The 24,559-nt window shown below is 47.5% G+C and overlaps 1 protein-coding gene across 1 annotated transcript in view; it reads right to left on the reverse strand.

Moving 5' to 3' along the window:
- The window catches only part of TRPC5 (transient receptor potential cation channel subfamily C member 5), a 154,958-nt gene that overhangs the window by 45,525 nt on the left and 84,874 nt on the right, over positions 1 to 24,559 (reverse strand). The window contains exon 4 of the mRNA XM_074278255.1: positions 16,430 to 16,951. Coding sequence (XP_074134356.1) covers positions 16,430 to 16,951 — 522 coding nt within the window. The remainder of the gene's footprint in view (positions 1 to 16,429; positions 16,952 to 24,559) is intronic.

Genomic DNA, 24,559 nt, shown 5'->3' on the forward strand with positions numbered 1-24,559 from the left:
GAACATCAATGGGATCTTGACTGCGGCTTGCCCTAAGGACACGGTCGCCTCAGAGTGCTAACTCTGACCTTACTGTATCACATTTGGGTGCCATGTTTTTGCATATGTACTGTCAAAAATGTTATAATAAGGGGGCAGCTAGGTGGCGCAGTGGATAGAGCAGTAGCCCTGAAGTCAGGAGGACCCGAGTTCAAATCTAGTCTCAGACACTTAACACTTCCTGGCTGTGTGACCCTGGGCAAGTCACTTAACCCCAGCCTCAGGGGGGGGAAAAAAATAAACTGTTATAATAAAAAAAGAAATTTGAACTCAGAGCTTCCTAACTTTAGGGTCAGTGTTTTGTGTATTATGGTGCCTTTTAGCACCATATCCAATAAGGTTATAAAGCAAGGTCTATCATTAATTACTAGCATATGAAAAAGTCTAGACAGGCTAATTATAGTCCTTGGCCATGCTGATTGGCTTCCTCTCCAGCTTTTTTTTTTTTTTATCTGAGGCAATTGGGGTTAAGTGACCTGCCAGGGTCTCACAGCTAGGAAGTATTAAGTGTCTGAGGGCGAATTTGAACTTAGGTCTGCCATTCTGTCTTAAACCATGTTCTCTGAGGGAATACAGTGGATAAAGCACTGAGTCTGGAGTCAGGAAGACCCAAGTTAAGTTGAGCTCATCTAAATTTTACTAGTTGTGAAAGCCTGGCCAAGTTAGTTAGCTTTTGACTGCCTCAATTTCTTTATGTGTAAAACAGGGATCTACCTCTCAGGGTGCTTGTAAGGATCAAATAAGAACATACTTATAAAGTGCTTAGCACAGTGCCTGGCACACAGTAGGTGCTTAATGAAGCTCAAACTGGCCTTAGCCTTTTAAGCTGCCACGACATGGTACTCATTGTAATCCGGTCAAATCTCCAAATCCCTTTCATTGTGCTTATGATATAGCCAAGCTTTGGATATTCTTGGAGTTAATTTTTTGGTTCCAAGTGCAAGAGTTTCCATAGATCCTTCTTGAACTTCACCCTAAGCTGAATCTTGCCAAGGTCCTCGGTGACCTTGACTTGGTCACTACCTCCTCATTTTAAGCTATTTTTCCCAACTTGACTGTAATCTCCAAATCGGCGGAACCACCTCATTGACCAAAAGTGTGAACTAGCACTGGGTCCAGTAGACGGCCCTGAGATATTCCAGCCCCATTGACATTAGGCCATTAACCATCACTCTTTGCTTCCATCCATCCAATCTCGCCTCCTCTGATCTTTTGGTTGACAGGACAGAAAGCAATCTTAAGGGAGAAGACATCTGGGAGATGGATAGAGAACTAGCTCTGAAGTCAGGAGGATCTGAGTGCAAATCTGGCCTCAGACACTTAACACTTCCTAGCTATGTGACCCTGGGCAAGTCACTTAACCCCAGTTGCCGCACCAAAAAAAAAAAAAAAAAAAAAAAAAAGGAAATCTGGGAAGCTAAAAGGTAGAATAAAGTGGGCAGAGCATCCCCAGTAGCAAGGTTCTATCTAGAGATAGAGATGGTTCACATCTCCATTTTGACCATGGATTCTTGAGGGCAGGGTCTAGGTCTCAAATTCGCAATCTCCCAGAGGAGGATGACTACTGGGGTTCTTGGCATGAATGAATACAGGGCTTGACTTCAGTGACCAACAGGCCTCTCAGGGACTCTCTGCTTGGAAATCATAACAATTATTTCTTCAACTTCAAGCGTATGTGAAAAAGTCACGTGTCAGGCCAAGCTGGCGTGGAGAGCCCAGAGACAACTATGAGACAGTCACTGACCTCAAGGCAGGGAAGACATAGTTCAACAACCCCATAAGCCAATACCGAAAACGTGCCAGATATATAAAGGACCAGGGCTGAGAGGGGCACCCAAGCCGGGGATCCTGGGAAGTCAATGTTATAAAGGAACAGCTCTCAAGTGGCAGACCCCTGTTTAAAAGCACTTAGGTAAGAAAAAGAAGTGTTCTGCAAATGGTACTGGGATGGGCTGTGAGTCACGGTGTTCTCTCCCGCCTGCCAACTCACAATGGCTCTGCCCAAGATGGGCAACGGCCTCCCAAGGGGGGTTGGATGCAAGCGGGTAATGGATTCTTCCTCCTCCAACTCACCCCTTTCCCTGTGGGCTAGCCGGTTCTGACCCAAGTTCCGACAGGAGTTTCACCTACGGGTATGAGCACTAATGCGGAGCTTCCGAGGGGCTCTGGGAGTTGGGGGAGGCTGTGGGCCACTGGGGTGGAGATAAGCTCTGTTCTTCTGCTCAACTCATCACCTGGCTTTATTCCCCTATAACAACCAAGATAATGAATTTTGCCAAGACTTAAGATTCACGAGCTAATATTTGTCTAGTACTTTGAAGAGGAAAAGCATTATTAACTACTAGTTGCATTTTATGAACAAATTAATATATACTTTCATTACCATAGCTGAGCAATTGCAAATCATTATGGTAATTAGCTTCCTTCCCGCCTTGGCTGGTGAACATCTGCCCTGATATTCGGGGTCAGGAGATCTGGGGGCTGGCAGAAATTCAGGAGCAGACGCTCAGGTGGGAACGCCGAGCTGTTTGCTCACTCGGGGCTGGGGGGGGGGGGGAAGACAAGAACAGCATTTGGAATGAGATGGGAGACCAGGCTCGAGAGGCTGAAAGAAATGAGAACCAGCCTCCAGAGGCTGCCTCAGAGGAGCCCTGAAGAGGGGAGGGCTGATACGGCTCAGAGGGGGACAATCAGTGCTCTCCCTCCCAGCCACAGGGCTTATTTGTGGTCAAGCCGAGGAGATGGAAGTCCTACAACTAGACAGAAGGCTGCAGTGAGAACCTTGGGTATCGTAAAGCCAGTGAAAGGTGGCAACATGGGAGTGATGTAATGAGCCTGCTGGGAGAGAAATCTGTCTTCTGTGTGCAGAAAGGGCTGGTACAGCCTGGGACGGGGCTGGCAGCTGGGAAGAGAGCCAGGAGGCTGATGGAGCAAGAGCTAAGGGACTGGGGCGGGCAGGGCTTGAGACTAGGAAGATATCCCATGGGGAACTTGCAAAGGGAGAGCAAAGAGGCCAATGGTCAGGGATTCTTCGGAACATTTGTGTCTGGGTTACTGGGACCGATAAGGAAGCCCAGAGATGAAATTGCCTAGAAACAGATGATGGGGCGGAAGAAAATTATGTGGGGCCAAAAGATATCCCATTTGGAGGGACAGAATCACAGTTCAAGTGTTCTTGCCCTGGAGTCATCTGGAGAGAGGTGAAAGGTAAAGCTGAGGAAGTAGATAAGGCCTCAGGATGAAGGGGGAGAGACAAGAACAGAAGGCCCAGGACAGTCTCCGGAAGACTTCATAAGGACGGCTCCCTACATCACAGTCTGGCCAAGACTAGAACTGATTGGAAGGGGGCCCCATCTTGGGCCACAGCTCCTCTATATGGCAGTCCCCCAAATGAGACTTGGAAGAGTAGGGGTCCCATAGATCAGCAGAATAAGGCTAAGGACCCAACTGGGGTATTACAAATGACATAGTAAATGCTCTACAGTCTAGAGCGCCATCAACCAGTTTTCTCCTCACCTCCTTTCAATTCTTATGTCAACTCCAAAGCCTGCTCCCAAATAATCCATGACAGGGAGGACTATGGGATGGCTCTCCGAAAAGCTACAAAGAAGGCGATTTTGCTTTGGAGATGGCAATATTAGTAATAGCAGACATGAAAATCACTTGATTGGTTCAGAGGGTGAGGTGGGATGGATAGAATGATGGAGACTGGTTTGCCTGAAAAGGTACAATCAAATGGCTAAAAGGGTAACATCCTAACAGACAAGAGCCTCGAGTGGCCTATTCTCCTGAAGAGCTGTGGAAGACCTTTTAGTAACTGCCATCCCTGAGCCGTTGGCCCTGACTGGCAGGGAAAACAGAACATCCTGACCCTTCTTTGGTCTCAGTGCCATTTTCCTCAAATTTTTGCTTGAGTAGCAAGCTACATTATGTCTCGCATCCTAGACATGTCTCTAAATTGGAGCAGTCCATCCCAAACCCCAGCATGTGGGATGCGGCAGACCATCACAAGCATTTGTTAAATGATTATCACGTAGGGGCCAGGAAGGGTGATAAGTGCTGGGGATACAAAGAAAGGCAAAATTGTGGTGACTCAATTAGCCAAATCGAAGCTGAAGAAGGCCCAGATGGACACCAGATGGAGAGCTTGGTGGCAGAGAGTACAATGAGGAGGGGAGCTCTCCCTCCCCAAGCCGTATCCTGTTCAGAGCTCACCTGAGGAGCCTGGTTCAGTTCTAGGAGCCATGTTGGAGGAGGAATTGTGAGAAACCAGAACACAATCGGGCCAGTGCCATCAGGATGGGGAAAAGACTACAGATGAGGTCACATGGACAGCCATGGAAGGACATGAAGAGGTATATGCTGCTCCTGGGCAACAGGAAGGCCGAGCACAAGTAATAGCCCTGATCCTAAGCCAAGTTAATTGTTCTCTAGCACTTCAGCCGAGTGATCTCATTGGAATCCCCAAAGAGCTTAGCGCTCTTCTTGGGCCCAGAGGGAGTTGGAAGGCACCAGAGGGTGATCTGGGCTATGCAATGGGGATCTCTGCATCAAGGCCAATGGCTGAGCTTTTGGGGGCAATGCTGGTCTTTTCCCTTCTTGGATCTTGGTTATCTTCTTCTGCTCCATACCATGGAGTGTGTCATCTAGTCAGGGACTTGATCTTGTTCATCTTTGCATCATGCAGTCAAAAATTGGGAGGCGGGAGACCTGGATCCCAATCCCAGCTTTGCCTCTCACTTTTTGAGTGCTCTTGGAAAAGTCGATTTCCTCCCTGAGGTTGGGTTTCTTTCACTGTACAATAAGAAGATGAGGCTCCTCAAGTCCCTTCTAGCTCGAATCCCACAGTCCCTTGCTCTCTCCTCCTATGAAGCTTTTGACCTAAGCTTTAGAAGGAAACTACCACCCCAGGCTTGCCAGCTCCCTGGGTCCTTAGCAGGCTGAGAAGGCCGGTGTACTGTCCCAAGGAAAAGGTGTAAGCAGGCTCTAGAACAAAGCCTCTCTGAACTCTGGGAGCTTTTTACCCCAGCCCTCTCCTTGGGTTTCTGTGGCTCAGCTGGATATCCGGCAGCCATGGCCTTTGGATTTGGGCCTGCCTGTCTGATTTTGTGCTCTGAGATCTCCACGCCCTTCTCTAGGCTGTGTTTTCCCTTGTGGCCGGTGGCCGTTCGACATCTTGGGCCCAGCTGCCACTCAGGGCCAATATGCCAAAGAGAATGGTTGCTTTCCTGCAAAAGGAGGGGCTCCTGGGACAGATTTTGCCTCATTTGCAATTTAATTGCTCTCAGCCTCAGTTTCCTCACCACTATTATAATTACACACACAAAAATATATATGTAATTATAATATTGTACTAACAGCACCTGTCTCCCCACTTCACAGGGCTGTAGCAGAGCATCCCTTGAGCGCTATATAAATGCTGGTGTTCATTATCATCCTTCTAAGTGAGCATGTTCCAACTCTGGGCATGTGTTGAAACAGCTTTGTAATAGCTAAAGTCCATCAACCAAGTCATATCCACGAGTTCTTACCAAATGACTGCTTTTGTTCTTCTCGGCTTAGTTGTTGGCCACGAGGTTGGTGGCTGCCGTCTCCCTGAGGGACTATAATGCTGGGAAGTGGTGGCCTTATCGGGCCAAATGGGAAGAGAGAAGCAGCTGGGGCCGAGGCTTTGGGGGATGCAGCTGCTGCAATTTATGATGCTATTCAAAAGTATTAGGAATGGTGCTTGCTCAGACCACAAGCTGCACCTGGTCCACTGTCTGCATTGGAAAGGGCGTCTATCTAATACAGTAAAGGGTCGACGAGGAATGGCCGGAATCAAACAGGTGGAGGACGACAGGCTCGATCACCTCTTTTTTAATGAGCGCAAGCGTCACGCAAATCATCCATTCTTTCAATGGCAGTACTCTTCCAAGGCTCTGTATTGCTGCATTCATGGAATAGTCGTCTTCAAAGAATTAAAATGGAAGAGATCCAGGGGAGGCATGTGCAGGGTGCAGCCTTTAACAAACAGGGAATGAAGAAGACTCAGAGAGAAGGACGCCACCAAAGGAACATAGGAGCAAAAGGGATGTTGTTGGTCGGGAAATGATAATAAGGAATGACTGATGTTCTATTTTTTGGCACTTAAGAGAAGGGAAGGACTTCCAGCCAAGAGGGCAGAGTAAACAGTAAATTGTCATAAATCTCCCATATTCACTTCCAAACAACCATAAACAAATCCCGGCACCGCAGAACTGACAAAAAAGAAAGGGCGAAACAATCTTTGATCCCAAGAAACTTGGAAGATGGGCAGGAAATGTGGGTCTAAGTGTAAAAGGGGAATACGGTTCAGGACAGGAAGCATCCCAGCAACTGGGCAGCAGGCTCCATCTCAGCAAACCAGCTGTAGATCTTGATACCCAGAGTGGTGGAATGGGCAAAAGCCACACCAGGATCAGCATAACCAGGGCAATGGCAGACTCCAGCTCCGAGAACTGTCGTGTGCCTTAAGAGGCAAACAAATAACATCCAGAGGCTTCAGTACCCTCTCCATCCTGACACTAGAGCTCAAATTTAAAAGGAAAGAAAAAGGCAAAAAAAGAAGAACTAAAAAAAAACCCCAGCAAAAAAGAAACTGATCATAGAAAGTTATTACAGTGACAGGGAAGTTCAAGACAGAAACTCAGAAGAGGATGAAGCTGTCAAAATGCCTTTGCGCAAAATCCCGATGCAAAATTGGAAATGGTCCCTAGCCCAGAAGGAACTCTTAGAAAAATTCAAAAGCTTCTTAAAATCATATGATAAGTAGAAGAAATAATGGGAAAAGAAATGAGAGGGATGCATGAAAATTATGCAAATAGAATCAACAGGTTGGAAAAAGAAAACAATTGCTTAAAAAGGAGAATAGGCTCCATTTAAAACGACTGTAAGCAATATAAAATATTTGGAGTCTACCTGCCAAGACAAACATAGGAACTATATAAACACAATTACAAAACACTTTTCACACCAATAACAGCAAATCTAAAGCAATGGGAAAATATTAATTGTTCATGGGTAGGCTGAGCTAACATAAGAAAAATGACAATCCTATCTAAATTGATCTATTTACTCAGTGCCATGTCAATCAAACTGCCAAAAAAGTACCAGTCATCAAAACCATTTGGTAATACCTAAGAAATAGAGTTATGAATCAGAAGAATAGTCAATGACTAATAATCTACTATAATAATTATAAACCCAAAGTCTCCGGTTCCTGGGATAAGAACCCAGTATTTGACAAAAACTGCTGGGAAAACTTGAAAACAATAGGACACAAACTAGGTTTAGACTAACATCTCAGGCCATATACCAAGAAAAGATCAAAATAGGTGCATGATTAAACATAAAGGGTGACACCATAAACAAATCAGAAAAGCAAGGAATAGTATACCTGTCACATCTACGGGTGAGGGAAGAATTCATGACCAAGTGAGAGACAGCATTATGAAATATAAAATAGAATCACTCGATTATATTAAAATAAAAAGCTTTTATACAAAAAACCCCACTGCAACTAAGATGAGAAGGAAAACAGTAAGTTGCAAAACAGATTTTATGGCAAGTGTCTCTGATAAAGGCCTTATTTCTCAAATTTATAGAGAACTAAATCAAATTTATAAGAATACAAGTCATTCCCCAATTGATAAATGGCCAAAGGATATGAATGGGCAGCTTTCAGATGAAGCAATCAAAGCTATCTATAGACGTAGGAAGAAGTGCTCCAAAATTCCTTTTGATCAGAGAAATGGAAATTAAAACAACTCGGAAGTACTATTAAATTTGCAAAAATGATAAAAAAAAAAAAAGGAAAATGATAAATCTTGGAGAGGATGTAAAAAATTGGGACACTGATGCACTCTTGGTGGAGTTGGGAACTGATTCGGCCCTGCTCCAGAGCCATTTGGAACTACTCCCAACGGGCAACCAAACCGATCCAGAAATACCGCTACTAGGTCGGTATCCCAAAAAGATCGTAAAAAAGTGAAATGTGCAAAAAAAAAAAATTTAGTACCCTTTTGTGGTGGTGAAATATTGGAAATTAAGGGGATGCTCACTAATTGGGGAACGGCTAAACAAGTGTGCCATACGGATGTAATGGAATACTGCTGGACAATAAGAAATGAAGAACAGGGAGATTTCCAAAAAACCTGCAGAGACTTGTACTCACTTAAGCAAAGTGAAATGAGCAGAACTAAGAAAGCATTGTACACAGCGTCAATGACACTGTGTGCTGACCAACTTTGAACGACTCGGCTCTTCTTAACAACATGACAATCCCGTACAATTACAAAGGACTCACAAAAGAAAAATGCTATCCACATCCAGATGAAGTGCTGATGGATTCTGAATGCAGATTGAAGCATTTTCTTCACTTGCTTTATTCCTTGTGTGTTTTCTCTCTTTTGATCTGTTTTTTTTTTTCTTTCACAACTGACAAATATAGAAATGTGTTTTATATGATAGCACATGTATAACCTATATCAACTTGCTAACCATTTTTAGAAAAGGGGAGCAGAGGGAAAGAGGGAGAAAAATTTGGAAATCAACATCTTCGAAAAGTGAATGCTAAAAATGGCTTAACATGTAATTGGGAAAAATAATACAATTTTTAACAGTATATTGAAAAACTCCTGCACATTGAGTGAATCCCTGTGCTCAACTTTAGGATGCGGACCAGAACAACTAGACGTAAGATGCACAAGCATTTCCCTGTAGTATGGTGTTGTGTATACTCACAATGGGTATTTGGGGTATTCAAGGGATCAGGACGAGCCTGATGTTGGTTTTTCAGGCTGGGAACTGTTGTTAGAAGAAGTTGTTCTCCAAAGAAAGGCTCATTGTACATTTCACTTCACCCTTCACCCCTTGGGTTCGAGTCTAGTTAGCCATCAAGGCCTTGAGAATATGACTCTGGAGTTGACAAAATACTCTGGAAGTATAAATCACATGGAGCTATAGCTGAGGTCCCCTCTACATGGATCTCCGGACTAGAGAATTAAGCCACAACCATCCCCATCCAGGGGCAGGTCTATTGATTCTGTCACAATGGTGGCAACCATCAAAGCTCTGGGTTTGGGACCCAACCTGGGATGGGTAGGGGACGACCATCTGAGGGGCCAGGACCATTTAGGGCTCCTTAGAGCCTGCTGATTTGACTCTGTCTTTATGTATCCTTCAATAAAGCCCATGGCAGCGAACCGACAGCAAATGTGGCCCATCGTGATGAGCCATTAGAATTCTCCGAATCCTGGGCCAAGCTTGGCTTAAATTTGAAAGCACTCTTTCCCGAGCTGCTCCCTTCCTCCTGCGCTAGAATGCTCTGTTGCTGGGGGGAGGCAACAAGCACACGAGATCTTTCTCTGAGCAGCTGGTGTATTCAAATGTGGCTTTTTCACTTGGCGAGAGTGTCTCTTTGGGAATGGCATCCTCCTCTCTGACATTCAGAGACTGGAGGCCTCCTTTAACCTTTGGGAGCAGGTAACCTCAGTCATGTGGCCATGAATGGGCTTCTGATTTGATGGGCATCCCACTGCTCCAATAGGGAGCTTTGGAAGACATCTTCCCTTTAGAAAGAGGATCTCCAGAATCTTTGGGACCCCCTGAGGCCTGCCTAAAGAGGAAGCTCCACTTTAACACCCCCATGGACAGTTCAGCTTTTGCTGAAAGCCCTTCAGGGAGGAGGGGCTTGCCACCTCTCAAAAGACGCATCAGACAGGAAGGTTTTCTGTACATTGAAAATGGTGCTAGGGGGGCAGCTAGGTGGCGCAGTGGATAGAGCACCAACCTTGAATTCAGGAGGACCCGATTTCAAATCTGGTCTTAGACACTTAACTTCCTAGCTGTGTGACCTTGGGCAAGTCACTTAACCCCAGCCTCAGGAAAAAAAAAAAAAAAAAAAAAAAAGAAAGAAAATGGTGCTAGGACGATGAGCTCTATGCATCCTGCCCTCATCTCTCTCCTGAACTCTAGTTCCAAATTCACAGCTGTCTGCCAGGCCTCCATTTCCATATCTGGCCGATCTCTCCAATACAAAAACTACAACTAGAACTCACTTTGATCTACTGCTCCCTCCCTCCCTCGCCCCTGCCCCAGTTGGACATGATGGATAAGACATGGCCAGAGGAAAGGCTTCTCAGGAACAGGAATTCTCCAAAAGTCCAGTGGGCTGCCCCGGGAGGTGCTGAGCATCCTTTTGCTGGTGTAAACCCCTAACCTGGGGTCTACACTAAATGACCTATGCTTTCCTTTCCAGCTCAGCGATGCCATGAACTGAAATCTGCCTCTAAAGCTTCCACCCCCTGCCTAAGTTCTGCTGGCCTGCGGCCCGACACAGCAAGCCCACTCCATCTCTTGCTCTTTGCTGGTGTTTTGAAAGCCCCAGCCCCATGCCAAGCTGAAGCCTTTCTCTCAGCCAGACAGCTGAGCTTGTGGAGATTGGGGCCTAGGGCTACCACAGCTGCTGAGAGCAGTTGTCAAGCTGGCATACGTGGCACCTCAACTTGAGGCATCTCACAGATGTGTCCACGGCCCCGTGAGGACACAGCAAATTGAGCTCGAGGGAGTGCTTCAGATGCGGCTGGAGGAAGGGCCAGGGAAGGGGAAGGAGGCGATGGAGATCGGGGTCTCATAAGGTCTCCTGAGTCCTCCAGCTCTCATGGGGAGCTCCATTGGCAGCTGGAGCCTCTGGAGGCTGGAAGTTGCCTCTATATCTCAGCAGCCCCAGACCTTTCCAGGAGGCCACAGCTCGGCCCGTGGGCCTGTTTGTAACTACATTGAGCTATCTTTGCAGCTAAGATGACTCCAAGACTATTCTGATGCTCACTTAGGGGTCAGGGCTCTACCTTTCGGGACTCTGCTCCTTCATGGTCCACCTTGGCACTCAGGGCTCCAGGATCTGGATACCTCTCCAGCCTCAGTCTGGGACTCTGCACAAGCCATATGTCTATCTTCCTAGCCCTGTGTCCATGGTCCATGTCCTCTGATGCAGGGAAACATCTCCTGACATAGAGCAGCTTAATCATGGCTCATCTCCTGGCTGAGCTCGAAAACCTTCAGAGGTCCCAGAAAATGGGGATGGGGTTCCTTTGGGGGGCATCCTCTGTCTGCCCATCCTGAAGAGTCCAGGGATAACTTCTCACAAGCAGCTTCTCCGCCCCCCAAGATTCTGGCTAGCTGCTTTGGGAGAGCCGCCCGTGACCGTAGCACCATCATGAGCAAAGTACGGTTCAGGCTGAGCGATCGGGGAGGGAGTCTCCTAGCCCCCCGGCTCTTTCCTCCCTGGGAATCAGAAGAAGCAGCTCAACAACACAGCTCTTCCCCCTGCTCTCAATCACTTAAACACTGGTCATGAACACTTAAATGTCACATCCTATAACAGGCAAATGGCACATCACACACTTTTCTCAAGGCAAAGGTTTGTTTGCTGCCTTGTAGGGTGGGTGTTGCGAGGGGAATAGAAGCTTCAAGGAAATTCTCAGCTTGTTCCTGAGCTATCCCCACCCCCACTCCCAATCGGGCCTAAACGGCTTTGGGGAAACCCCCCCGGCTCCTGCTGGGCAGGACCAGAGCCATGTGGACCAAGCCAAGGGGTGACAGGGCTCCTGCTCTCCAGGTGGGGCAAAAGGCCAGCCAGTGTAGGGGGCAGGGAATAGGCAGGCTCCCCTACTGTTGGCAGGGGCGACCCAAAGACTCGTTTGCAAGTCTCCCGCACGAAGGCCTCTTCTGCCTTGAGAGGCCTTCGGTTACTTCTCTGCACCACAGAAACTTTAGCAGAAAGCCCCACAGAGCCACGGGAATCAGCTTGCTCTGCTTCCTTTCTCACCTGCTCATTCTCTGACGTTGGAATGGGAGCACCCGTGCTAGGACAGAAAACTAGCCATCCCTTTGAGAGCTTGAAGGACACATCTATTGCAAGTACCCACGTGGCTGAGAGTGGAGTTTCTTTCTTACAACATGGAAGAAAGAACACGAATGAGATCAGATTCAAAAAGGCCCTTCTTCTTCCCAATTCCACGTCAGATTTCCATCTCAAAAGAGCCCCAGAATATCAGAGAAAAGTCTGAAAATTGGGACCCATCATTACATGCAAATTTAGCATTGAATGACTGGGGCAGCCAACACCACCCCCTAATTATTGGCCACAAATTATGGGCAAGGCACCCAAATACGGAAGGCCCCGACCTTTCTCAGATGGCCACTATGTGGCTGACCTTTCAAAGAGCCGGAGAAACGTGAATCTACATAAGCAAAGGAGGTCATGTGGGAAATGTTACTAGAGGCCAGGAGGGGAGAGGGGGAGACTGAGAAGACTTTGGGGAGGAGGAGGACATGGGACATGGGTTTTGAAAGATGGCACATCCCAGACTCATAGGTGATGTGGGTAAAGACCAGGTAATCGGCGATCAGGAAAAAGAGGAGCATTTCCACTGGACCAGATGCTAAACACTTTTTGCAAATATCATCTCAATGATCCTCACAATAATCCCATGAGGTCCAGGGTATTATTGTCCCCATTTTACAGTTGAGGAAGTTGAGGCAGACAGAGGCAAAGTGACCTGCTTGGGGTCACTCAATCACTAAGTGTCTGAAGCCAGATTTGAATGAGGTCTTCCTGACTTCAGGCCTTGTGTCCTATCTACTGAGCCTTCAACTGGCTCTATTGATTTCACTCTTGTCCCCAGAGTGTGACAAAGAGTAGGACATAGGTGGACATAGGTGGGGATAGACCATTTGGGAAGGAGACAGCCAGATAGGATATAAAATGTGCTCTGGGCTCAGCTAGAGGCTATCAGCCATTGGGGGTCTGCTTTAGCTAATTACATGGTCGGGACGGACCAACCTCGGGATGTCATCCTATTGGGCAAAGGGAGTTCTTGAAATACTCCAGGCAATATTCTGTTCCAGTTAGGGGCAGGGGCAGGGGGTCATTAACCTGGAGAGCCTCTGAGAGGTCAGCAAACACATGCTTGAGACTCAGAGCACAGTGCTGACTCAGGAGTCAGAGGACCTGAGTTCAAATTCCAGTCCCTATAATGATTTCTGCGTGAATCTCCCTTGTGAAATGGGGACGGTAGAGTTCCCTTCCAGCTCGGCTTCTGGAGCAGCAGCTCAGAACTCCAGATTTTATTGTGCAAATGTACACGTGTGTATCCATATACTGGGGTATACATGTACCCGAGTGTACGTGTGCATGCAAATGTGTGTGTGTGTGTGCATGTGTACACACACGTGTGTGCCCAGGTGCCACAGGCACTCGTGTAGATTCTCAAAGGTCCCCTGGGATTGCAAGGGAGGATCTAAAGCCTCCAGCTCCTGTGTTGCCTTTGTTCTGAAGATTTCCAAGCAGGAATGGCCTGAATTCTGGGTACATATTAAAGGTTTCATTGAACTGAATGGGCCATTAGGCAAACAATATGGAAAAGGAGCTCTCAACCCCTGAGTGACTTGAAAAATCTTGATTGATCCCAAGCTGTGACTTTCTGAGCCAGGTTTCATCCACAATTGAGCAAAGGCTGTTCGAGAACTGCTCGAATAGGAGTGGTGGCAAAGGGGCGGGTGGGGTGGGGGGGTGGAAGCAAAGCTCAAAACAAAACTGCAGCAGGTGTAGCCAAGACTGGTTCATCTCTTAGACCGTCCTAGCTGATGAGTCAACCCTCTTCCTGAACTACTCTCCAAATTGCCTGCATTTCCTCCCAGTGTTCTTCCCCTGGTTCCTAGTGAGAGCTTTAGGGGAGGAGGCTCAGAATATTCCCAAGGCTAGGCTGAGCGGGGCACGGGAATAAAGGGATCCCATTTCTTGCCAGCCGATAGACGACTCTGGGCAGAAGTATGCTCCGACCCCTTTGGTGAGGCTCGAGACTTTAATTGCACCGAAAGGTGGTCGGGGAATCTTAAACCAGATGAAATGGACCATCGATTGAGCAACAGAGCATCTCTTCTGGGCAACTTTCCACTTTATCTGGCCCCTGGGGCGAACATGCAATATGTGCTTAAAAACTGCTGGTAGCAAAAGCACAAAAAGCATGATGGCATAGCTGCCCAGCTGATTGCCTAAGACTGAGCGTCTTCTTTGGAATTGTCAGCACAATCCAGGAAAAGAAGCATTCTCCACCTTTGACCCAGTCAAATAGAAGAACATTAGGGTTAGAGCTGGTTTTTCTCTTGGCTGGAAGGATTGTGTCTAGGACAAGAGGGGAAACAGCCCTCTGGTTCAGGAAGCTTCATGGGTAGCAACTTCTACTTGTTGACCTTACATGAGTAGGAACTTCCCCTTGAAGCTTCATGAGTGGGAACTTCCATTTGTGGAAGCTTCATGAGCATTAGTTTCTACTTGGGTATGGCATAGTGCCTGGCACATGGTAAGCTTTTAATAAATGTTTACTGACTGGTATAGCACAGGGAGAAAATGGAGCTCAGGACCATCTTGGGAAGCTGTGAGAAAGTAAGGCCCGATTCTGGAACTGTACCAGACAGGGATCATGCAGGTCAGAATTCACAGGAAAGAGCATTTAGATATGAGAAAGACCAACAGGGAAGAAGGTTGCTGAGGGTTGGGGGGAAAGGAATATAGACTAAATTAATTAGTCCCCATTCAGAAAACCAGAGCCAATGCTGCTCCATGGGATTGATTGGACGTTAAATGTTTTAGCTCTGCAAAGAGTACACATAGTTATGGGTGTCTTCTTACACCAAGGGAAAGAGAATCAGTAATCTAGAATAAGTTCCCAGTTGCCTCAATCTCTCAGATTCTAGTTCCTATCATCTTCTATCTACTATCACCCACGGCTGTCCCCAGGGCATGGGACTGAATGAGGGCCACTGACCTGGGCCGTGACCTCTAAGGCCTTTAATTCGGCTAAGGTTGATCATTATCTTGGTGATATATTATGGGCAGCAAGTTTGGGCAGAAGCCATGGATAAATATTTGCCAGTTTGGGTGTCACATTCTGCAAATTTGCAAAGATGATTAAAAATAAAGAAAACCTACAACTGTCTGTGAGGCTATGGGAAGATAGGTGCACTGATACATTGTTGATGCAGCTATAAATTATATATTATAATTATATATTATATATATTATAAATTATATATTATAATTATAATAAAAATGTAATTATAATTATAATATATATTATAAGCCAATCATTCGGAATATCAACTTGGAATGATGACTGAAAAGTGATTAAACTGTCTCTTTCCTTTGACTCAGTGGTCCCACTATTAGGTAAATATGCCAATGGAATCAGATAGAAACAAAACACTGGCAATAAAGGAGGAAAAGAGTGAGCCCCTGTCAGTTAGAGAATGGCCGAGCAAACCAGACCATGTCAACGTACTTGAATATTGTTTTACAATTAGAAATAACAAATTACGAGGACTTTGGAGAGATGGTGGAAGATCGATACAAAAAGATGAGGAGTGAAATAAGTGGCTTGGAAAGAACGATATTTCAACATCTACACTGAAAAATGAGTCTGAACAGCTAACGAAACCTATCTCCCCCCCCAGAGGAGGGAAGTGGGGTGCATTGAGGGACGAACCTTGCGTACACTGTGTGATGGAGTCAGCTCCCAAACGATTGCACTTAATCAGTCTCCTTGTCAATATGGCTCCCTATAACAGCCAGAACATCACTAACACATAACTTTACCCAGACTTACACTGCTCTCTACAAACCGCCTTGAGGCCATGAACAAATACACCCATCCCCTATCTGCCCCACATCCTTTCCCCTCCTGTCCTTCAAGGGGATGGCTTTTCCCTTTGACCCCTCCTGCAAATAGTCATTGTGAGCCTGGCTTTTCCTAGACACAAGAATTCAGATAGCTGGGACTCAGAGTGCTTGAGGGTGATTTGCCCTGAGCTGGAGAGGGAGGCAGGTGTCGGGACAGGTGGCAAAGGAGCTCTGGGCTGGCCCCAAGCAGCAAGAACCAAATGGCACCTGATCAGGGTTTGGGAAATGCTTGAGACCAAAGCAGGCCCTTAGAAAACGCCATCCCAGGCGGAGCCCAAAGTGGGTCTCCAGGGAGGGCTATAGCAGAGCTGCTGCTCTGGGCCTGAATGCTGCTTCTAGAACAAATGGGATCATCTGGGTAGGGGGGATAGCAAACCTCAAAGCTCATTGGGATTATTGTCATGGGGTGGTGCTGGCAGTGATGGCCATGAGCAGGTGGCAGAGGGCAGGGCCTGAGAAGTAAGACAACCTGACAAGAAGTTCAGAGGACACGGCTCAATCCTCAACCCAGAGCGTGAATGCTTTGGGAAGGCCCTAGCAAGATAATGCATATCAGCCTTCTGGGCAGCTCACAGAGGCCTATTGGGACCCAGGGAAGCCCCTCTCCTGAGGGAGAAGGGAGTTCCTTACCTCCTTCTGGTGATACTTGATTGCGACCTTCAGCTTGGCCAGGTCATGGCACTTCTGGGGGTCGAGGTCCTCTGTGTGGTCATCGCGGTGGTTCAGGATGATCTCCAACTCTCGGGAGCTCCGAGCCTGGTCCAAGAGGTCTTTGGCAAAGCGCTTGCACTGCTGGGAGAGCTCCTCATACTCGGCCTTAAACTCATTTTCCACCTTGCTAAGCTCCTTGAGCTCCCATCCGAGGCGGAAGGCCGTCAGGATGGGATCCTCGCTGGACAGGGCGATGAGCGAGGGGCTGGCCAGGGCCTTGTAGATATTGAGGCGTGAGCGAGAGTGCCGCAGGCTGTCCACCTCCGAGCTGGACACGCACTCCACGCAATTGCAGCGAATTTGGTGGGGCCGGGGGATGGTGACCCGGCGTTGGACAAGCAACTTGATGATCTCGTAGTTGTTGGTGTGGGCGGCCAGCATGATGGGTGTGATGTCTGGCGTGAACTCGGAGAACTGGGCATCCATCATCAGAGTGGGGACCTGGACCAAGACACAAATGTGGGAGAAGCGGCAAAAGGTAAGAGTGACACTCGATGAGGGAGGCACGCGTTCAATGGAGGCCAAAGTGGGCTGGTGAATTATGTCTGTGTGCGGGGTGTGTGGAAGGAGGTGACTTTGCCCTTATATCTCACCCTCAGGAAAATGGGCACAAACCTCAAAAGTCAACTGATTTTCTCTGGCCACCTACCACTAGTGAAATACCGTGTCCCGCTATGGTGGACTCCATCTTAACAGTCCCTTCCCCAGTTCTGTTTGCTATTGGTATGACCTTAAGCAAAGCCTTTTATCTTTCTGAGCCTCAGTTTTTCCATCTCTCAAAGGGGCAAGCTCCTAAGAGCTTACTCCATAGGTAGACATCACGGGCTACATAGCTGGAAGGGCCGATCCCCTTCCAATGTTCCTCCCAGAAGAGGACACAGCTCTTGGGCCAGAGAAGGGAAGGGGGCTAACACCGTATGTTTCCTGGGTACTTTAAAGCCCAGCTTCTTAAACTATAAGGCGTGAGCCCATATGGAACCTTGAGGAATTGCAATTTCTTCTCAATAAATGTTTGATTTGTGTACCATTTTTATCTTCCTAGGGACACAAAAATGACTTGGGAGAAAAGGAGTCAGAGTGGAAAATGTTTAAGCCACAAGACTTCTTAAAAATATTCTTAAACTTTTCACTGGAGAAATTTTTATGCGACCCTGGGTATACAGGGATCTAAACTACAGATCGTGCTCACTAAGGGCTACAAGTAGCAAAGCTTGCCCTTGGCCATGGGCTTTGCATGGGCACATGCCCTCCTGGATGCCGGGAGAGGACGTTTTGGGGTTCTCGGTCCCCTCCTGGTACCTGATTTTGGTCTCTGTCCCTGGTGTCCTGTGTAGTGCCTAGCACATGGCAGCTGTTTAGTATTAATAAGTTACTAGTATGTTAGAATTAGTTTTTATCAGTTATTATTAAGACCAATCCCAAGGAGGGAAGTTTGATTCCCCGTAGGAGAGACAGTATATATAACCAACAAGAAACGACCATGGCAAGTCCCAGTCTGGATCTCTCCTTTCACGTCTCTCAAATTAGGCCATGGAGAGGACTGTCTGCTCCCTCGGTGCACAGGGCCAGCTCCAAGACTGCTAGCACCCATTTGGGGGTCAGATTGGGGTCAGGTGAGGAATTGGATTTAGTTCTTTTCTAATGTGGTTTGTTTTCTCTCAGCCTCCGATGTCACACAGTGTGCTCCCAGCCTCCCATTAGAAATTGAGTTCTGGGAAGAAACAAGAATATTGTGTGCAAGGCAGGGGGAGGAGGTGGCAGCTATTAAACTGCTTTAATGTTGTTTGTGGTCCATGTGGGGAGCGGCTCTGGGTGGCGGGGGGATCAGAGTGGGCTGACTAGCGGGATGGGTGGAGAGGGAGGTTGAGGGCGAGACCCTTCCTTTTCAGCCTCTCTCTGGGGCTCGGGGGCCTCTGGGAGTTGGTGGACTCCATGGGCAGCTGGCCAGAGCAGTGGGACTGACATTATCCTCTCCACCCACAAGGCCACCCAATAAGGTCAAAGGTCAGTGTTCCCTCACGCCACAAGGAAAGGCCGTGGAACTTCAGCTCTGTCTTGGGAATCGAGACTGATGACATATCTGAGCTTTGTTTGGTCTTGATCTGTTCCTCTCAACAGTTAAAAGAGCTTTCTGCATGGACTAGTATGGCTCAGCCTCTCCTTGGTGACTGATAGTCCCGGTGAGAGGCCTGGGGCGCTGGGAGGGCACCATTCCAGTAGCTCTGGAAGAAGGGGCCATAGCGATCACATTAAAATTTAATCAACATATAGTAAGTGCTTACTACTTGCCAGCTAATTGCTTGGAATACAAATAAGGAAAAGAAGGACCCACTCTGCCTTTAAGGACCTCACAATCTAATTTGCTGTTGTCATTTAGTGGTTGGATTTGGCACGGATACTTGAGTGCTTTGCCTTTTCTTCCTTCAGCTCATTTTACAGATGAGGAAACTGAGGCAAATAGGGTCAAGTGACTTGCTCAAGGTCACAGTGTCTGAGGCTGGATTTGAACTCAGGTAGAGGAGTCTTCCTGATCTAGTGCCCCTAGCTACCCCTAACAATCTGTTGCTGTTTGTCCTTCTCAAGAGGTCCATGACATCAGGGAAGGGATGCCATGACTTGTGAGTGAATTGGATTGAAGTGGGGTAGGGCTGGGCAAAATCACGGGCGGCACTTTCCCCTTCTAAACACTCCGGGACCAGTGGCCAGAGAGAGAGCAGGCGGCCCTGGAGGTGACCTAGAGAATAAATGAATGGGGAAGACACACAAAGAGAAGCTGGAAATGGGTGGGTAAGGGTAGAGGTGGGGGGGTATGAGAATCGTTGAGCCATGAACAGAAGGTGCAAAGTCCAGGTTCTGACCTCTGTAACGGAAGGCTCTACACAAAGTTGGGTGCGCCACCCTACTGCCAGGGGAGAGGAAGTTGTGGGTGGGGGTGAGGGGATGAGATGGGCCAGGGGTGGGGGAGCGGGAGGAAGGAGGATCCCAAGTGCCAAGGCTGGGTTAAGGGTTTCTGCTGATGTGCTAATCCTGGGAAGGGCAGCCTGTTCTGTGGGGTTGGGAGCTAGAGTTCAAAACCAGACTGCACGGAACGAGGAAGGAATGGGGGTGAGCGTGTGGGAGGAGGTGGAGACACAGCGGGGAGATGACTTTTTCAAAATCTCTGCTGTGACAAGGAGACAGCTTGGGAGGATGACAGGGTTGAGGGAGGAGTTTTAGGGATTGAGAAGGTTTGGCTGGGTTTGCAGGAAAGGAGGCAACAGAAAGGGAGAGCTCGGAGATGAGAAGGAGGGGAAGAGCAAGGAGGGGGCTCCCATGGGTGACAGGCTAGCCCCCGATAAGCATTCTCCAGTACCTGCTGCGTGCCAAACGTGGTGCTATCGGCCGGAGACGGGGCCACGGGCCAATCAAGAGAGGCAGCCACTTCTCTGGCTTACCTGGCCACCATCATAAACTGTGTATAAGTATGTGTATATATATATTTATACACATAAATGGACATTGTTTTCTCAACTGGATCAGGAACTCTCCTCTTCTCTGTCTCTCTGTGTATAAGTATGTATATATATATATATATACATAAATGGCCACTGTCGTCTCAATTGAATGAGGAGCTCTGCTCTTCTCTATGTCTTTGCAATAATGTGTATATATATATTTATACACATACATGGACGCTGTCTCCTCAATTAGATCAGGAGCTCTTCTGTCTCTCTTTATCCCTCTTAATCTATATCCATATCTTTATATATCTCTATCCCTCTGTCTCTCTGTCTATCTATCTATCTATCTATCTATCTATCTATCTATCTATCTGGACACTGTCTCCTCAGTTAGATTCAGGGCTCTTCTCTCTCCCTTTCTTTCTCCCTCTTAATCTATATCTATATCTTGATCCATCCATCTGTCTTGCTATCCATCCATCCAGCCATCTGTCTATCTTATCTATCTATCTATCTATCTATCTATCTATCTATCTATCTATCTATCTATCTATCTATCTGTGTACGTGGACACATCTCCTCAGTTAGATCCGGGCTCTTCTCTCCCCCTCTTTTTCTCCTCTTAATCTATATCTCCATCCATCCATCTATCTTGCTATTCATCCATCCATCCATCTGTGTAACCCATGCATCTATCTGTCTGTCTATCTATCTATGTAGATGGACTCTGTCTCCTCAATTAGATCAGGAACACTTCTTTCTCCCTCTCTTTCTGCCTCTTAATCTCTATCTCTATTTCTATATATCCTCACCCATCCGTGTATCTGTCTATCCATCCATCCATCAGTCTCTCTAATCCATCCATCCATCCATCCATCCATCTATCTGTCTGTCTAATTCATCCATCTATCTATGTGCATGGACACTGTCTCCTCCATTAGATCAGGAGCGCTTCTCTCTCCCTCTCTCCTTCTTAATCTCTATCTATATCTTTATATATCTCCATCCATCCATCCATCCATCCATCCATCCATCCATCCATCCATCCATCCTTCTCTCTAATTCATCCATCCATCTATCTAATCCATATATCTATCTCTCTAATTCATCCATCGATCTATATACATGGATACTGTCTCCTCAATTACCTCAGGGGGGGGGGGGGGGGAGCACTTCTTTCTCCCTCTCTTTCTCCCTCTTAATCTATATCCATCTCTCTGTATATCTCCAACCGTCCATGGGGCTGGCTGTCTAATCCATCTCTCTATCTATGTACGTGGACATTGTCTCCTCCCCTGGATGGGAAGCTCCTGAGGTCAAACCTGTGGTAAACCTTGCACTTCCACTGACTCATACTAAGCTTGCAGCCCAGCGACCCCCCCCCAGACCATTTCAGAATTCTGGCTGCAGCCCTACAGTGCCCCTGGCTCGTACAGGCCATGTTGATCTTTGGAAGTCAACATTCACCCCCCTTTGCCTTTCATGCTGTTAGACTGAGCTCAGTATTTCAGAGAGCTTGCCTGGGGTTCAGCCCCTATCTTTTCTCCTGGAGTCACTAGGAAGCCCCTGCTGCTTTGTGGGCAGAGGACTGATGGGAACAGAGCCGTGTTTTAGGAGCCCTGGTTGGGCAGCTGTGTGGAGGATGGAGCGATGGGAAGGAAGGAATGGTAAGAGCTTTGCAGAGACCCACAGTCATTTTTCCTTGTGGAGGAGTGAGCAAATACTATGAGGAAAGAGAAAATATGGGAGGAAGAAAATCGGATTCAGCCAAAAATGATAGATTGTTGTTATCTATCATTAATGATCAGCAATCCAAGCTACTTATAACGGCAGAGCTAGAAGGGACCTCCAGTCCTGCGCAGCCCAGAACCTTGGCTCTGGGCCTGGAATCCTGCCCTATTTTACTGGAGCCCAGAGCCCTGCTCCTCAAGCTCAGTATGGTTCATTACTATCCCGATATTGGCCACTGCCTGCCTGCTCTCCTGGCCCCATGAGGCTACCTGACTTTCTGGGCCTTTACCCTATTCACCAATTGGTCTGTGCCCATCATCTAGCAAAAATGCACCCCATAGGTACTAGCTGCCTGCTAGAGGCCCCGCAGCCCACTGTTGTCTGGGCATAGTTGCCAATTAGAAGAAAACCAGTCTTCCATCCTGGGTAGTGCCCCGGTTGTGGGCAGTGTAGGCCCTTAGGGTTTGGTTCTTGCTCACTGGCTATTCCTCACAGGTAAGGATGGGGCTGCTACTCACCAGGGCTTCCCCTTTGCTCCCCATGTGGCCATATCTGCTCAGCTCCAGCTTTTAGCTTCACTGCTAGCTCCTTTAAGACTTTTTTTTTCTTTCCTTCTTTTTTTGGGCAAAACCAGGGTGGTTTGGTGGAAAAAATGTGGAATCCAGATTAAGGAGGCTTGGGTTCAAATTCAGACTCTGCTATCCATCTGTGTGACTCTGGGAAAGGCATCCCCCCCCTTTTTTTTTAACTCTTGACAGGTCCTCTAGGTTCCCAGCTTGGGTCCTGACATGAGATTTTACCAGATGACCTTTAAGGGCCTTAATAGCTCTGGGCCTTATGACCTCAATGGTGGCTGAAAACTATCTTTCATTTCTTCCAAAGTAGCAACACTCAGAAGTTTCCCAACGGGGACCCCATTTCCTGAGCTTTGCCTTCCAGGATCAGTCTTTGGGAAAGGTGGCCACAGTCTAGGCGGCTCTCAGAAGGCCTTGGTCCTCTTTGAGCACAGCTCTGCTGTGGTAAGCCCCCTCCAAAGAACAAACAAACGAATAAACAAAGAGCACGGCCAAACTTCTCAGACCTCGGGCCACCTCCAGGTTTCGGCTCAGCTCACTGAGATGAGCATGCAATTTGGAGGAACACAATGATCAAGATGAAATTACTAGGTTGGTAAAAAAGCACATCCTGTTGACAAGTTGCATTTGTGACTAACCTTGCCTGTGCTCATGGCTTAATGTGTTGACATCACTCAGTTGTGACAGGTTCTTCCCCTGCTCATTTGGGCCCGGACCATGGGGCTGAGCCCTAGCGAGGGTCTGTGTAAGTTTTGGCAACCTCCTGTATTTACTCATAGATTTCCCTTCTACCACCTCATTTAAAAAAAATCAAAATAAAATGTTTTCCCCATGTAATTTTCCCCCCTACTTCCTGCCACCCACCACCTAGTACCTACTGACCTCCCAGGACATTTCCAACCCTTCCCAGAAGGCAGTGGGATGACGGCAATTCCCTGCTCCTTCTTTGTAGGGAAGTCAACAAACATCAAGTGCTTGTTTGGTGCGAGGTACTGAGGTAAGTGAGGTCCGTAGGGCATACAGAATGATACCCATGAGCCCTGAATGTAAGTAACCCTCCACGGAGCCACCCAATTGGTTCTTTTGGACCTCCACTCTGACCACATCACTCTCTAGTTGGGAAAGTGTCAGAGGCTCTTCCTATTGCCTCCAGGCTCCCTCAGAACAAAATCCTCTGGTTGGCTCCCAACTGGCACCGTGTTCCTCGTCATCAGACATTTCATGTTCTATATTCGAGGTGGGCCACTTATTCTTAACATGATTCTAGTTCCCACCACCATGCTTTTCCAAGGCCCTCACTTCAACATACACAGTTAAATGCTGTTGACTCAATCCTTGCTGGATTGGCGACTCGGGTAAATGACAAATGGGAAAAGGCTCAGGAAAGGGTCGTGGCAAACACGGAGGCCATCAGCAGGTGAGAAGAATCAGTTTGCAATTAGCTGGGCCCCTCCAGAGAGGGACCAGCCAAATCTAGCCTACTCAATGACCCTGGAGAGCCAAATTGGCTTGATTAACTTTGCAGGCCAGGCAAGTGGGGCCTACCATGTTTTCAATGTGGCAGAGCCTGTTCGGTGACTGACCTGCTCTCAGCCGAATAGCAAAATGCCTGTCTCTCTCCTCTGTGGCACGTCCAGAGCACCAGGGTGTGATTGCTGGATTGTCCCAGTCCCAGGCTGGCTTTGGGGGAGCAACAGACTGACTGGGGGGGGGGAGGAGAAGCTCCATTTTCAAGCCTGCCTTTGGCAATGCCATGGGTTGCTGATCCAGTGGGAGCAGCACTGACCTTGGAGTTAGGGTTTGGGTTGAGGATCACGCCTCACATTGTCATACTTTGTCTACCATTCTCCAGGAGGGTCCTTGGCTAGGGCTCCAGTCCATTCTGACACTTGTTAGATAGCCAAGTCACTAACTTCTGTGAGTCTCAGTTTTCTCATCTGTCAACTGGGAATAATTGTAGCTCTTACCTCTGTAGTTGCTACCCTATTCTCTCCCCATAGTAAATTATAACTTTCTTGAGGTCAAGGACTTCTGGTATTTTTATACTATAACCTAGCCCAGTGCCTTACCATTTTTTTTTTTTTTTTTGCAGGGAGAAGTAAAGAGTGCTGGGAAATCCAGAATCATGGGAATTCATGTCCTGATGGGGAAACTGTCCCTAACTTTGAGTTGCCTGGGCCCCTTGGAAGTTTGATGACCAGTCCAAGTATGTGTCTATCAGGGCCAGACTTCAAAGCCTGCTAATCAGGCCAGTTTGGGCCCCTACCTCACAAGCGCTTGTTTGGCCAGGATCAAGTCTTGTT

Source organism: Sminthopsis crassicaudata, chromosome X, assembly GCF_048593235.1.
Source record: "Sminthopsis crassicaudata isolate SCR6 chromosome X, ASM4859323v1, whole genome shotgun sequence".
NCBI lineage: Eukaryota > Metazoa > Chordata > Mammalia > Dasyuromorphia > Dasyuridae > Sminthopsis > Sminthopsis crassicaudata.